Genomic DNA, 16,003 nt, shown 5'->3' with positions numbered 1-16,003 from the left:
ATTTTCCATCATGAGTCTGTTGGAGTTGTCTTAGATCTTTGCATTGCTGAGAAGGGTTAAGTCTGTCAATTTTAGTCATTGCACAATGTGGCTGTTACTGTGTACAATGTTCTCTTGGTTCTGCTCACTTCACTCAGCATCAGACCATACAAGTCTTTCCAGGTTTTTCTGAAGTCTGCCTGCTCATCATTTCTTATAGCATAATAACATTTCATTACATTCATATACCACAACTTGTTCAGCCATTCCCCAATTGATGGGCATCCTCTCAATTTCCAATTCTTTGCCACCACAAAAAGAGCTGCTGTGAATATTTTTGTACATGTGGGTCCTTTTCCCATTTGTATGCTCTCTTTGGGATATGGCCCTAGGAGTAGTATTGCTGGGTCAAAGGGTATGCACATTTTTACAGCCCTTTGGGCATAGTTCCAAATTGTTCTCCAGAATCATTTCACAACTCCACTAACAATGCATTAGTGTTCCAGTTTTCCCACATCTTCTTCAACATTTATCATTTTCCTGTTTTGTCATATTGACCAATCTGATAGGTGTGATGTGGTACCTCAGAGTTGTTTTGATTTGTATTTCTCTAATCAATATAACACTTTCTTTTTGTGTGATCTCGTGTGATCTTGTTCAAGACACTTAACCATTCTGGGCCTCAGTGTCCTTATCTGAAATAAAGACTAACTGAAATAAGGGGTGGACTAACTAGATGGACTTCTGAGCTTCCTTCTAATTCTATATCTGTGATCCAAAGATTGTTCTAAAGTATTACACATGCAATACACTTTTGCTTTTTAAAATTTTCGTCTTTGATCGTGGACATAGAGTTGGAAAGGAACTTAGTGGACATCTCTTTCAACATGCTTATTTTACAGATAAGGAAACTGAGGCTCAGGGAGGTTGAGTGACTTAACCAAGGTCACACAGTAGCAGAGCCAGGATTTGAACCATAGTCTTCTGATTTCTTTCTTTTTTGGGGTGGAAGCAATCAGGCTTAAGTGACTTGCTCTGGGTCACATAGCTAATAAGTGTCTGAGGCTGGATTTGAACCCAGGTTCTCCTCACTTCAGGGCTGGTGCTCTATCTACTGCATCACCTCCCTGCCCTGAGTCTTCTGACTGCAAATCTGGCAAGGTTTCCATGGCAATCTGCTGCTTCCATATTGACTGAAAGAAAAGAGAGAGACAGAGAGAGAGAGAATTGGGAAGGATTAAGAAGACAGTATTTGATAATGGGATTTGGATTTGTAGACCATGAGTTAAAATGCAGAAATGACCATCACATGATGAATTTACAAACCTAAAAAAAATGAAAGTGGATTATCAAGTCGGTGTTCTTTATATCATAATATGAAAGCATTTTAAATAGATGAACAAGAAATTATACTGGCTGAAGTGAATGTATTTTTACTTTTTAGATCCTGTGGTAGACGAATGTCCTTCTCAGGAGCAAGTCATTTCACTCCTTGAACATGGAGGATCTGGTCCAGTTACATTTATCCTAAATGCCAATCTTCTTGTGAATGTCAAGTTAGTAATTTGTAAGTAATGATAGATGTTTCTTTACCCATCTAACTGGACACATTTTCTGAGAAGTTATTTCTTATTTAATAAAATCTTGCTTAAAGTTTGATATATTTTCATTAGCTGTGATTGTCTACATAAATACTGTATGTAAATTTATGCAAGATGGCACTTGAGGCATCACTTAAATATGGTGACCATGCTTAGCACAGTGCTTGGCACACTGAATAAATGTTTATTGGTTGGTTGATTTACTAGAATGAGTATTGAGTCTAATTGGCAGCAGGGGTGCTTAGTTGTAATGCAGCATTACTTATGGCTGATGGATTCCATCCTGGTTGTAAGGAGTCAACTTAAGAGGAGGTAGTCAGTTTTCATTTTCCAGCATGAATCTTACCTAGCTCCCTGTTGTTGTTGCACTTTTAGCCTAAATGTTATTTCTTAGTTCAGCGGTCCCCAATGTGGGGGCCAGTGTCAGATCCCAAGGGCATTGAGATATGACCTCAAGGGATATGTGATAAACCAGTCAGAGGATGGGGAAGATGTGTTGCCTCCCTTCTTGACAGCCAGTCATGGGGCTTATCTCCAGTACTGCCTCCCCCCATCCCTAGCACCTCCTTCCCTTATCTTCATTATCCCCTATTAGAGCCACCCTGTCATTTTCACACTACCAGCAGCAGCACTACAAGTGCCACTGGGAAAATCCGTATCTCATCCTCGTCATTCAACACCTTATGACCATCTTTTTTGTCTTGTAAAGTTTACTGTTTTTGATGTTAACTTGCATATAATTTGGCTTGAAATTTTATCTCACAGAAAAAGTATATTCAAAGCTTAGGTTAAAAAATTAATTTTAAAAATTGTTGAACTTGACATCATAACCTTGGTTTTATGGTTAACAAAAATGTTAAATGTTTATAATCATGCTTTTATCATTTAAGATTCTTCAGAAAAATATTGGTACTTTTCAACCAATGGACTGCATGGTTTGGGTCAGGCAGAGATTTTTGTTCTTTTGTTCTATTTGCCAAACGACAATACAATTCCTAAGGACATCTTCACTCTATTTATCAACATTTATAAAGATGCAGTAAAAGGTATAGAATTTTTTTCTTGATCTTTTGGGTCTAGAGTGTTGAAATGTGTTAATATATTCATTAATAAAGGGGTACTTTACAGATGCGCGTCCTCAAAGCTATGTTGGAACAAAGGGAACTTGTTCTTTGAAGACCCCTGCCTTTATATTATGTAAAGTCTTTCACTTGCATATTATTGTTTTCATTTCAGTCATCTTAAACCTTGCATTTCTAATAGTTTATCCATAAATTGACCAAATGAAGAGGAATAACTGAATTATGCACGTATGAGGTGTTCAGCATAAAGGGAGCTTAGTGCAATCTAAAGAATGCAGAGTTTTGGATTCAGAGAACCTGGGTTTGACTTGCACATCTTACTTCATTCCTTTGCATCTTTAAGCAAGTCATATCATCTGTGTATTCTTCCTTCTCTTTTTTATCTATAAAATAAGAGGGCATTTCATTTTAATATATCTAGATCTACATCCCATTCACTTAAATGCTTATTCAAGAGTTCTGATTACAAAAAGATGTTATAGGAGTTGAAAAGTTGTTGGTCATTACATGCAGTGTACATTTAAGAGAGTTCTCTTTTCTTATACCAAAGTAGATATTTAAAGATTCTTTTGTTAACTTGTATATCTTTTTTTTTTGCTAGGAAAATACATAGAAAACTTGGATAGTATTACCTTTGCTGAAAGTTTTCTCAATAGCAAGGATCATGGAGGATTCCTATTTATTACGCCTACTTTTCAGAAACTTGATGATCTCCCATTACCAAGTAGTCCTTTTCTTTGTGGAATTCTCATCCAGAAGCTGGAGATTCCTTGGGCAAAAGTTTTTCCAATTCGCTTAATGTTGCGATTGGGAGCAGAATATGGAGGTAAGTTTTGTTAATACTATGACTATGTAAAACTATCTGAGTGAAGAGGATTGAAAGTAAAGTATGAAAAGTTTAATGAACTGAAAAAAAAAAGATATGACGAGCAGTTAATAGTTCTGTGTAGATTAACCACTTTCAGATTGTCAATGTGAATTGTAAGCCTTAGATCACCTTCTACTGCTTTATTCAGTCTTTGCCATGCTATAAAGATGATAGGTGCTCAAAGAATGTATGGTAGTTTTAATATTATCTAACAAAATTATAAGATATAGTAATTCCTTCTACATCACAAGGGTTAGGGGTATGGCACCCCTGTATTCCAGAAAATCCACATAAAAGTTTTTGGCCCTCCTTTTGTACCAGAGAAGATGTCCGAATTTTTTCTTTCTCTTTTATGGGGTGTTTACAGTACCTTATTGTAAAATTTGGGTTGATTTTATACAATAGTACACATATGTTTTAGGCATTTCTGAATTTCAGTGCTTTTTCTCTGTTGTCTACTGACCTTCACGTGTCATCTGCAACTTCCACAAAACTCCCCAAAATTCCCATTTAATTTCTTATGCTGACCTGCAATATATCAAAACCACTATAGGGAAAGTCATGATGTGAAAGGAATAACTATATTTTCCTCCATCAAATACGTGTGTGTGTGTGTGCGCGCACGCGTGCTCACGCGCTCACTTTTTGGGGGTTACCTATTGGATCGAGACCTCTTAATTACTGAGGTATGTTGAATCAATATAATTGACGCTATTTAGTAGGAAAAAACCCCAGTAGAATGGTTAATTCTCACTTATATCCTTAGAATGGAATCATTCTAATTTCAATGGAAATTCCTTTTCCTTTGAAAATGTCTGCCTCCCTATGCTTACCCAAAGTGATATGTTTTATTTTTTTAAATATAAATTTTTATATAATATATTTTTATATATAAATATTTAAAATATAAAGAATTAACATGAAGTTTTTAAGAATTTTCTGAGATTTTTGTAGATTCTCTTGAGATACATGGTGTCATGAAACTATGTTGAGTTTTGAACAGATTAGTTATTTTGCTGTGGTCATTTTCAATCATGGAACTGATTTTGTATTGTATATTTATTTTATTTACTGTTGCCTTAGTCTTAGTTCTCACAGTTAATTGTTGGATGCATGTGAAATGAATGACTTACTATGAAATGTTTAAATTTAGTTCTAATATATCAGTAAGTGTTTTTGAGGGAGAAAAAATTCTGATCTGTGTAAAATTACCCATTATTTAAAGATAGATCAATACAGTGAAGGAGATGTTTATTTAAACTTGTGTCTATGAAAATGTAATTTATTGTAGAAGCTTTAGAAAATGTTTATCAATTGAAGTACACAAAAGACAACATTAAACTTTTGGCTTTAGTTCTTCACTCTGTTAACAGAGGCATGTAGGAAATGCCATATTGAATCTGGTCCTTTCAGCATTATCTTAAACACTGGCACATTTGTTCATTAACCACAAAAGTTCACAAATATGCTTTTTGTTCCCTTTAACTTGTTATACCTCTGTCATCTTGGAATGTATCTTAGTCATTTTTGAGGTCGGAGTGTGGGATGGGGAAAGAGAGGAAGAGGATGGACGGGTTTCTGGATCTGTGACTTCATCTATTTATAGAACTTCTTGTGAGGAAACTCCCCATAGTAATGTAAATCAGCAAATGTTCTGCAACTTATAGTCCTAAAGTTGTTTTGCCTAGAGGGCTGAGGCATAAAGTGACTTACTTACCCAAGGTTAGAGTCTGTGTGTGTCAGAGAAACGACTCAAACCCAGGTTTTCTTAATTCTAATGACAGCTCTTTATGCAGTACATGCTGCCTTTGTTTCTTAACCCATTTATATTTTTAGTCTCTGCCATCTTTGGGGTTAATAAGTTCAACATGTTTAAAAACCATTTTGTAAAGTAGAACTGTGTCATAAAGTGATATCTTGTAACTTCAGGGTTACAATGCTAATTTATGCATTTTGGTTAACTTTATATGTAAATATTTTATAAATAAAATACAGTTGTATTTTAAAATGTTAATATTATTATCTTTAGCTTTCCTGGCTAGCCTCAACCTACACTGAGCTTTAACACTCCTGACACTATTATTATAGTGTCATGCTTTTGTATTTATCCTTTGTTATTAGTTCCCAATTTTGTCTGCATGTATATCTTTGAAAATTGGTGTTGAAAAAATATCTTTACATTAAATATCTCTAATAAAGCCTGATATCTGAGATATATAGGGAATTAATACAAATATATGACACACACATACAATTCTTTCCTAACTTAGAGGTTAGGTGATGTATTAGGTGAATTTTCATCTATTTTTCCTTCAAAAAAATAAAATCATTGTGGTTAATATAAGAAAAATGTTACTCAACATTAGCATTTTAATTCCCTAATTTCCCATTGTATTGTTTTATGGGATGGTCATATCTGTATTTTAAATCCTGGTCTACAAATCCAAATCCTATTCTCAGATTCCATCTTCTTAACCCTTCCCAGATTTGCTTTTCTGAAGGTCTCCACACTGGAGGCACTGTGGTTTAGTGGAAAATGTGGCAGGTTTTGGAACCAGAGAATCTGGGTTCAAATCCTTGCTCTTCCCCTTACTTTCTATATGACCTTGGTTCAAGTCATTCATCCTCTCTTGGCCCAAGGTTCCTTATCTATAAAATAACTGGGTTGGACTAAATATCTTTGAAGTCCTGCTTGCTTTACTTCTCTGATTTTTATGCTCTTTGCCCTTTAGTAGGCTGCAATAATAAAAACATTACCTGTGGTTCTATGGTCTCCCGATTTTGCCTAAAACTTCATAATCTTTTGAAGTGCTTTTTTTAGGATACTTATCATTTGTGTTCAAGTCAATTATCAGAAATGGGTATTACTGGCTGTATAGTTTGACAGATCCTTGAGGATGACTGCTGTCCTTTCCATTGTTATCAACAAATAGTGGCCTTATTCTCTGTCAGCAGGAAGTTACCCCTACAACTCATCTCTTCTTCCTCTGACCTTTACTAGGTGGTCTCTTAGCTGATGGGCACCTATGGCTCCACATTATCATTACTTGGGAGGAGGTGGCTGCCTTCTCTTTACAGTGTGGATCCTTCTCAAGTGTCTTCATGAGGAGCCCCATATTGGGTTCTTTACTCCTGGTGTTCAGGGCTTCTTCTTTCACTTCTCTTGTGTTTCACATTCTTCCACCCTCCAATTTTTTGATGCAGGTAAAGATTCTCCTTTTTTTCTTCAGATTCTTTGATTACATATGGATGAACTTCTGTTTTTTTTTCATTTTTAAAGTTTCTTTTTATTTCATTAAATATTTCCCAATTACATGTAAAAAATTTTTTAACAATCATTAAAAAATTTTTTTAGTTCCAAATTCTCTCCCTCCCTTCTGCCTCTCTACCCTACTTTGGCAGGCAAGCATTTTTATATTGATTATACATGTGAAATCATGCAAAACATATTCCCATATTAACCATGTTGCAAAAATAAGCAGAGAAGAAAAAAACTAAGAAAAATAAAGCAAAAAAAGGTATGCTTCAGTTTGTACTCAAAGTTCATTAGTTCTTTCTCTGGAGGTAGACAGCATTTTTTATCATGGGTCCTTTGAAACTGTCTTGAATTATTGTATTAATCAGCGATCCTATGTCTTTTACAGTTGCTCATTCTTATAATATTGCTGTTAATGTGTACAGTATTCTCCTCATTCTACTCACTTCACTTTCCATGAGTTCATTAAGGTCTTTTCAGTAAACAAGCATTTTTAAAGCATCAACTATGTGCCAGGCTGCAAAGAAATAGAAGAAAATAATAGAATAGGAAAGACAGGAGATCTTTTCAAGAAAGAGATCAAGGGAAAGTTGCATGCAAAAATGGGCATGATAAAAGACAAAAATGGTAGGGAAGAGAAGTAGAAAAGATTAAGAAGAAGTGGCAAAAATACACAAAAGAACTATACCAGAAAGATCTTTAACATCACTAATAACCACAATTGTGTGGTTACTGCTCTATAGCTTGGATGATGAAATCAAGTAGGCTCTAGGAAGCATTGCTAATAATAAGGCTAATAGAGGTGATGGAATTCCAGCTGAGTGCACTTCTATTCTTTAAAGGTTTTCTTAATTCTCCTTTGTAACTTAGAGGGTGTATTTCGGGAACCAAAAGAAAAATAAGACATTTAAAAAATTTAATACTATGGAAATACTTATATCCTTTCTCTTAATTTCTCCTTTTTTAGTGGTTCTGCCACAGGACTAGTAACATAAAGTTAGGGGAGCAACACTCTCCTTTCATTGGGTAATGTTCATACTGTAGAAAGAGTTGTTCTTCTTTCTTGAATTTGAAGAAATTGGCAGCAATTGTGGGCTTTTCCCTATTGTGTGTTTTGACTTTGCTCACTTTTTTCTCCTGCTAATGCTAAAAAAAAAACTCAAAAGGTTTAGTGCCATACATAATTTTAGGAAGAGGTTACTTAGATGTTGAATGTCTTAAAGAATTTTGATAACTTGATGCAAATATCTCTTGCTAATTTAACAGAAATTTAGTGTGAGACTAGTCTTCCACCCATATTGTAATTTTTCAGCCCTCCAAGACTTCAGACACAAGTGTTTTGGTGACAGTACCACCAAGATCTGATCCAGTCTGTAGCAGAAGGTTTTCTGTGCCTCCCTTTGGCAATATGGTGAAGCCTATAGATAATTTATCAGAATAATATTTTTAAGTAATTGAAAAAATTTTTAAATTTTTTATCTTTACTAACCTCTAAGTAGAGGTTAGTGAAAATAAAGATATGCTTTCTTTTTCCCGATCCAGTTTATGGACCCCTGAAATCTAATCATCTGTGGAATCCAGGTTAAGAGTACCTGGTTTATAGGATTGGAGTTTGGCTTGGTAACTCAATAGTTCTATTTGTAAAATGGAAATGATATATAGTCAAAAAAATCTTTATTATAATCATTAATATCACTTTTCCTCACTCATGTACAGTATATCCCACACCTTTAACAAGTATCAGATGTCGAAAACCTCTTTTTGGAGAAATAGGACACACTATTATGAACTTACTTGTTGTGAGTAAAATTAATATTTTGCTTAATTTTACTTCTTATTTCAAATTTTTACTTAGCAAGTGTCATGCATTTAATTTGTGATTAGTGTTGTTTAGATCATCTGAGATTCTGAAAATGGAATATGCTAAGTATTTTTTCAAATATGTGAATTGGCTTCATTGATTAAAAGTTCATTTAATTGGTAGCTCATTCAAATTCAATTTCAAATGGGCCACATTTTGGAACAGAGTTCAATAGAGGGTTCTCTTGTCAAAAATTTAACCATTGTCTAGTAGGCTCATTGTCCATTTTGTGTGTTTGTTCTTTGAAGTTTCTTCTACTAGAAAAAACTGAAAATGTTACTTGAGAACATGGTTTCTGTTTACACAACATCATCATCTATTAGTTCTTTAAGGTCTGTAGAATGCTTCATTTATATTATATGATTTTGTCCTCACAATTACCCTGTGAAGTAGGTGTTATTATTACCCTCATTTCATAGATGAGGAAATTGAAGCTCAGAAAGTTTAAATGACTTGCCCAGGGCCACACAGCTAATACTAGTTTCCTCAGCAAAATTCAAATTCAGGTCGTCCTGAATTCAAGTTCCATCCACTCTGCTTTCGTTTAAAGTACAATGGCTAGTGAGCTTATGAATTTTTTAAAAAATTTGCTTAGGAAAATATTTAGCAACTCAATTATTTTCTTTTTACCTTGATCTAGTTAGTGACAGGTTAATACTGTGCCTGCTTCCTTCACCTATCATGTATTTTGTAAACGTACCATGCCTCTATATCTATTCCAGATATATCTTCCTTCACTTCTCTCTTCTTAATGATGGTGATAGGTAGTAGCAGACAGGGATGACAGCAACTCTGTCCCCAACTTGCCATAAGCACCAGCATGTAACATTTGAAGTAAACAAGTTATTTACTACATTAATATAGCCAGTAAAAAGTTTGTAATTGTATTTTAGGTGAATTATTTCATATTGGTTTGTGCTTTACCTGTGATTGTATGCTCTATATTAAGGATATATTTGTAATGGTAAGATAATGGCGATTAACAGTTTAAAATTTAGGAAAGTATGAAACTATCAGCTTATTTTTATTATAGGACCTCCGAAATTATCAGTATACTTTGCATAATATAGAACAACTGTTGATTCACATGGAAATGGGTAAAAGCAGCATAAAAATACCTCGAAAAAGATACAGTGATGTAAGTACAATTGAATTTTTTAAATTGTGGGGCCAGTTATTAGTTAGATAGATTTTATATTTACTTATGAAAATATTACATGTCAGATTTTATTTTCATTCAGACTGTACCTACATACTTATACTTCACTGGATCTTTGATTTACTCAGTACTTGTAACTCCTTCTTGCCAGTACTGATCTCAACCCATCCAGGCTTCCTAATTCTCAGAAATTCTTGTTCATATCCTTCTATAAATCCTCCATAGAGGATCTAGCCAATAAGCAAGAGGTGTTCTGGGTTTTAAAAAAAAATATCTTGTGGACACCAGTATAACATTTAAGTGGTATGTGTATTCAACACCTTAAAATTTTGGGTGCATCACGGTTTTAATGTTTTTCCTCTTTTCCTACAAATTAATTTGCATCTTTTGTTTTAGAACATATTTTTCTGCCACATTAAGAGGAGTTATTTAGACCAAAGATTGCCAGTGATGAACCCCACCAGGAATGTGATTTCTTGCATTATTATAACTAATAAATACAAAATAACTTTTATGTTTATATTAACAGGTAATGAAAGTCATAAATTCTTCTAATGAGCATGTCATAAGCATTGGAGCTAGTTTTAGTATGGAAGCTGATTCTCATCTAGTCTGTGTTCAGAATGATGGAATTTATCAAACACAAGCTAACAGTGCAACTGGCCATCCCAGAAAAGGTAAGAGTTTTTAAAATGACATTTTAGTACAAAAACCTTGTTTAATTATTTTAAATAACTTAAAATGTTTTGTCACTAGTCTTAATAGAAGCACTGTTGCATAGGAGTCTAAATAAGATCTGTGACTTTTAAATGATAAATATTAACTAGATCACTGTTCATCAGAAGACAAGTTCTCTTTGCTGCTCCCTCCTACCCACAGCTGCCTTCTCTTGCCCATGACAAACGTGATAGAACAGAACATAACAAACATGATAGACCAGAAACCTGTCTGGTCCAAGATAGTTTTGGTACATTTCTGCCTAGAAGTAGAGATGAATTAGCTGACTTAGGTAGCTGTTCATTCTTTCATTGTCTTGTATTGGTTCCCTACTGGGGACAAAAAGCAGTGTCATTGAAGGACACTGGGTTGAGTCAAGAATTCTAGGCTTTTTAGCTCCTCTTCTTCTACTCTCTGGATATGTGACCTTGGGAAAGATATTAAATCTGTCTGGATCTCAGTTTTATCTGTAAAATGAGAGCATGACTAACATTTCCCAAGGGCCTTTTAACTTCAAAAATTCCATTTCTTTGTGACGTGGAGCATTTGTGGAGTAGGCTATTTTACTGACTCCAAAAATTACTATAAATTTATGTGTGTGTGTGTGTGTGTGTGTGTGTGTGTGTGTGTGTGTAGATAGATAGATAGATAGATAGATAGATTCCAAATCTAATGATTTCTGTCCAGTCAGGTAACATTTCCTTTCTGTACTATAGTGTTTAGACTGTAGGTTCCCTAAATTAATACCTTGGAAATTAGAATTTTAGCGTCATATCCTATGGATATCAGGAAGTATTTTGTGATTAATAAAATATTTTCTGATTATAATGTACAATCATACCTCATTCTGCCCATCACCACCAGTAACTGAGGTAATCTGTAAAAATTTAGTTTTCTAGTTAACTAAAACATATTCCCTTTTAAGCATTTGGCTTTTTTTGTGGTTTAGAAATTTGGGGTAAAAATATTCTTTAACTGTAGGCATTATAAAATATTTGGGAGTCTGCCTGCCAAAACAAACCCAGGAACTATATGGACACAATCACAAAACACTTTTCACATAAATAAAGTCAGATCTAAATATTTGGAAAAACATCAGTTGCTTATGGGTAGGCCAAGCTAATATAATAAAAATGACAATTCTACCTAAATTAATTTACTTATTCAGTGCCATACCAATCAAACTAATAAAAAATTATTTTATAGAGCCAGAAAAAATGATAACAAAATTCATCTGGAAGAACAAAAGTCCAGAATATCAAGGGAATTAATGAAAAGAAATGCTAGGGAAGGTGGCCTAGCCATAGCAGATCTTAAATTGTATTATAAAGCGGCAATCATCAAAACTACTTGGTACTGGCTAAGACACAGAGTGGTGGATCAGTGGAATGGGTTAGGTACACAAGACACGGTAGTCATTGACTATAATAATCTACTGTATGATAAACCCAAGGACCCCGGCTTCTGGGATAAGAACTCACTATTTGATAAAAACTGGAAAAACTGGAAAATAGCATGGCAGAAACTAGGCATAGATCAATATCTTCTACCTTGTACCAAAATAAATTCAAAATGGGTACCTGATTTAGATATAAAGGCTGACACTATAAGCAAACTGGGAAAGCAAAGAATAGTTTACCTGTCAGATTTATGGAGAAAGAAGAATTTATGACCAAACAAGAGATAGAAATGCAAAATGGATAAAAATTGGGAAAGAATTTTTACAACCAGTGTTTCTGACAAAGTCCTCATATCTAAAATATATAGAGAACTAAATAAAATTTATAAGAATACAAGGCATTCCCCAACTGATAAATGATCAAAGGATATGAATAGGCAGTTTTCAGATGGAGAAATTAAAACTATTGTCATATGAAAAAATGCTCTAAATCACTATTGATTAGAGAAAAGCAAATAAAAACAACTTTGAGTTACCACATCATACCTATCAGATTGGCTAAAAGGATAAAACAGGAAAATGACAAATGCTGGAGAGGATGTGGGAAAATTGGAACACTAATGCATTGTTGGTGGAGTTGTGAACTGATTCAACATTCTGGAGAGCGATTTGGAACTATACCTGAAGGGCTATAAAAATATGCATATCTTTTGACCCAGCAATACCTCTTCTAGGGACGTATCCCAAAGAGATCATGCAAATGGAAAAAAGACCCACATGTATAAAAATATTTATAACAGCTCTTTTTGTGGTGGCCAACAATTGGTAATTGAGGGGATGCCCATCTATTAGGGAATGGCTGAACAAGTTGTGGCATATAAAGGTCATGGAATACTATTGTGCTATAAGAAATGATGAGCAGTCAGACTTCAGAAAAACCTGGAAGGACTTACACGAACTCATGCTGAGTGAAGTGGGAGAACCAGAAGAACATTGTATACAGTAACAGCCACATTGTGTGACGACTGACTTTGATAGGCTTAGCTCTTCTCAACAATGCAAGGATCTAAGACAACTCCAACAGACTCGTGGTGGAAAATGCTGTCCACATCCAGACAAGGAACTATGGAGTCTGAATGCAGGTTGAAGCATAGTTTGCTCTCTCTCTTTTTGTTTTGTTTTGTTTCTTCTTTCTCATGGTTCCTCCTATTTGTTCTAATTTTTCTTTACAACATGACTGATATGAAAATGTTTAATAAGAATGTATATGTATAGCCTATATCAGATTGCACACTGTCTTGGAGGGGGAGGGGGAGAAAATTTAAAGCTCAAAAGCTTATGGATGGGGCACCTAGGTGGCACAGTTTATAGAACACTGGCCCTGGAGTCAGGAGGACCCAAGTTCAAACCCAGCCTCACACACTTGACTAGCTGTGTGACCCTGGGCAAGTGATTTAACCCCATTGCCTAGCAAAAAAACAAAACAAAAAAGCTTATGGAAGTGAATGTTAAAAACTAAAAATAAGTAAGTTTAAAATTTAAAAAAATAAAAATTCTTAAAATATATTACACACAATTCCTTTAAAAACAGAATATATCAAATATAATTTAGCCTTTTCTTAAATAAGTTTTTATGATGATAAAATCATAGATCTGGAGGTGGGAAGGACCTGAGAAATCATTTAGTGTAATTCCCTCTTTTTATAGATGAGGAAACTAAGGCCCAAGATGGTTCAGTGACTCGTCCAGGGTCACACAGGTCATTACGTGTACAAGGTCACATGGGTTGTACACTACACATCAGATCTGGAATTTGAACCAGGTTCATCTGATTCTAGAAGCAGTGTGCAGTTTTATTATATTATGCTGCCCTTTTAGAGGTCGTTATAATGAATATTAAATATTGTACTTTAGGTATGATAAAATGTTCTTGGATCCTATTGGGGAGTGATGGGTTGTTTGTCATTACACTAAATGACCCCAGGCTGCTCTGCTTTTTGAGGTCTGAGGGGAGGGAGTGTTTTTTTCTTCTAGGTCAGTTGGTTGTCAGTTTTCACTTTTATTAATGTGCCTCCTCATAGCTTTCTTCATTCCTAATTTACTACTTCTTATCTGTTGTAGGCTGCAAAATTAGAAAACAGCCTATTAGAACTGTGTGTAAAGTCAGATTAAATACATTCACTATGACAGTCTTACTTATATGAAAGATTGATGTTCCAGAGAGGTCAATAAGGAAAAAGACTGACCAAGGGCCACTAGATTTATCCACTCACCTTTGAGAAGTCTGTTTCACTGGAGTTCGGAGGATAGAAGCTGGGTGGCAAGTGTTGAGGAGGGAGTTGGTAAGAAAGTATCCTGCCCCTCTAATGCTTTATGATGATATGGAGGGGACTCTGGGCTCTTGAAGCAGAGCACCATACCTAACAGGGCTTGTCAAGTTGGAAGGACTTTAAGTATTGACTTGACAAGACCTTGTTTGTCATATCAAAAGACTAGTCTAACTAAATTTGGAGATGGTTATTCCTGGGTTGGACATAGTCTTTTGTGGCCATAGTTATGGCAGTGTCAAATAAGTCATTGAAAGCTAACATTCTGGGTCAGTGGAATGAGCACTAGCAAAATAATAGATCCTTGAGGTTAACTAAATAACACCATATAATAAAAAACATTTTTTTAAAGTTTTGATGCCAGGGAGTACCCTTGCCTTATTTTTGTTTTTAAAGAAAATTACTCTAATTCAAAAGAGCATAATTTTTAAAAATAGACATTTAATAATAATGTTTTAGCCCTTTTATATGTGGTTATTGGCATCTATTGAGCTAATCATTATCATTGTTTTTTTTACTATTAATTCACAAGGCCTGTTGATTTCACTTTACAACATCTTTAATATATGTCCCTTTCTCTCCACTGCTATACTCCCTCATCATCTCAAGCCTTGATTATTACAATAGCCTGCTGGTGATTCTGCCTGCCTTAAGTTTCTCTCCACTCCAGTCTATCCTCCATTCAGCCACTAAAATGATTTTCCTAAAGAGCAGGTCCTATCATGTCACTTTCTGACCCCTTCTCTGCCACATTCCCTGATCAATAAATTCCAGTGGCCATTCAAAGCTCTTTGTAACATAGCCCCCTCCTACCTTTGTAGTCTTCTTACACCTTATTCCTCCTCACATTTTCCCTCACTCCAGTGACACTGGCCTCCTGACTATTCTTTTTTTTTTATTTTTGAGTTCTGATAGCCACAGAACTTGATATTTTATTTTTATTTGCATTTAAAACTTAAGAGTTTATTATGTAGTATTTCAAAATTTAAAATAAATTATCTTTAAAAACTGCATATGATAAATGTTTGAACTATAATCTTGATTTAATACAATTATATCTATTTGAATCCATATCACTACAAACTTATTATAGTTTTAGGTAATGGCATTGTTTCCTATTTCTTTTCAATATTGATACTTTTTGTGCTTTTTGACAAGAAAATCTTAATTTAAAAAATTTTTTTATTACTTTATTTTGATTTATTAATAATCATAAGCTTTTGAGTTTTAAATTTTTTTCCACCTCCCTACCCATGATGGCACGCAATCTGATATAGGCTATACATATACATTCCTATTAAGCATATTTTCACATTAGTGATGTTTTGGGTTTTTTGGGGGGGTTAGGCAGTGAGTTTAAGTGACTTGCCCAGAGTTACACGGCTAGTGTTAGATGTCTGAGGCCGGATTTGAACTCAGATCCTCCTGACTCCAAGGCTGGAGCTCTATCCACTGCACCACCTAGCTGCCCCCACATTAGTGATGTTGTAAGGAAGAATTAGAACCAATAGGAGGAACTACCAGAGAGAGAAAATAAAACAAAACAGAAGAAAAAAATCAAATAGTATGCTTCGATCTGCATTCAAACTCCATAGCTCTTTCTTTGGATGTGGATAGAATTTTCCATCATGAGACCTCTGGAGATGTCTTAGATCCTTGCATTGCTGAGAAGGGTTAAGTCTATCAACGTTAGTCATCGCACAACGTGGCTATTATGTGTACAATGTTCTCCTGGTTCTGCTCACTTCACTCAG

General features: G+C 34.7%; 1 protein-coding gene across 2 annotated transcripts in view; it reads left to right on the top strand.

Moving 5' to 3' along the window:
- The window catches only part of ZFYVE16 (zinc finger FYVE-type containing 16), a 61,579-nt gene that overhangs the window by 29,317 nt on the left and 16,259 nt on the right, over nt 1-16,003 (top strand). For both annotated transcript variants that reach the window (XM_021007482.2, XM_021007489.2), the window contains exons 8-13: nt 1,424-1,546; nt 2,471-2,626; nt 3,264-3,488; nt 8,503-8,585; nt 9,681-9,785; nt 10,336-10,483. In XM_021007482.2, the coding sequence (XP_020863141.1) occupies nt 1,424-1,546; nt 2,471-2,626; nt 3,264-3,488; nt 8,503-8,585; nt 9,681-9,785; nt 10,336-10,483 (840 nt within the window). The remainder of the gene's footprint in view (nt 1-1,423; nt 1,547-2,470; nt 2,627-3,263; nt 3,489-8,502; nt 8,586-9,680; nt 9,786-10,335; nt 10,484-16,003) is intronic.

Source organism: Phascolarctos cinereus, unplaced genomic scaffold (genome assembly GCF_003287225.1).
Source record: "Phascolarctos cinereus isolate Bilbo 61053 unplaced genomic scaffold, phaCin_HiC Scaffold_4;HRSCAF=312, whole genome shotgun sequence".
Taxonomy (NCBI): Eukaryota; Metazoa; Chordata; class Mammalia; order Diprotodontia; family Phascolarctidae; genus Phascolarctos; species Phascolarctos cinereus.
The sequence above is the reverse complement of the archived record's forward strand: the minus strand, read 5'-3'. Positions and strand labels throughout refer to the sequence as shown.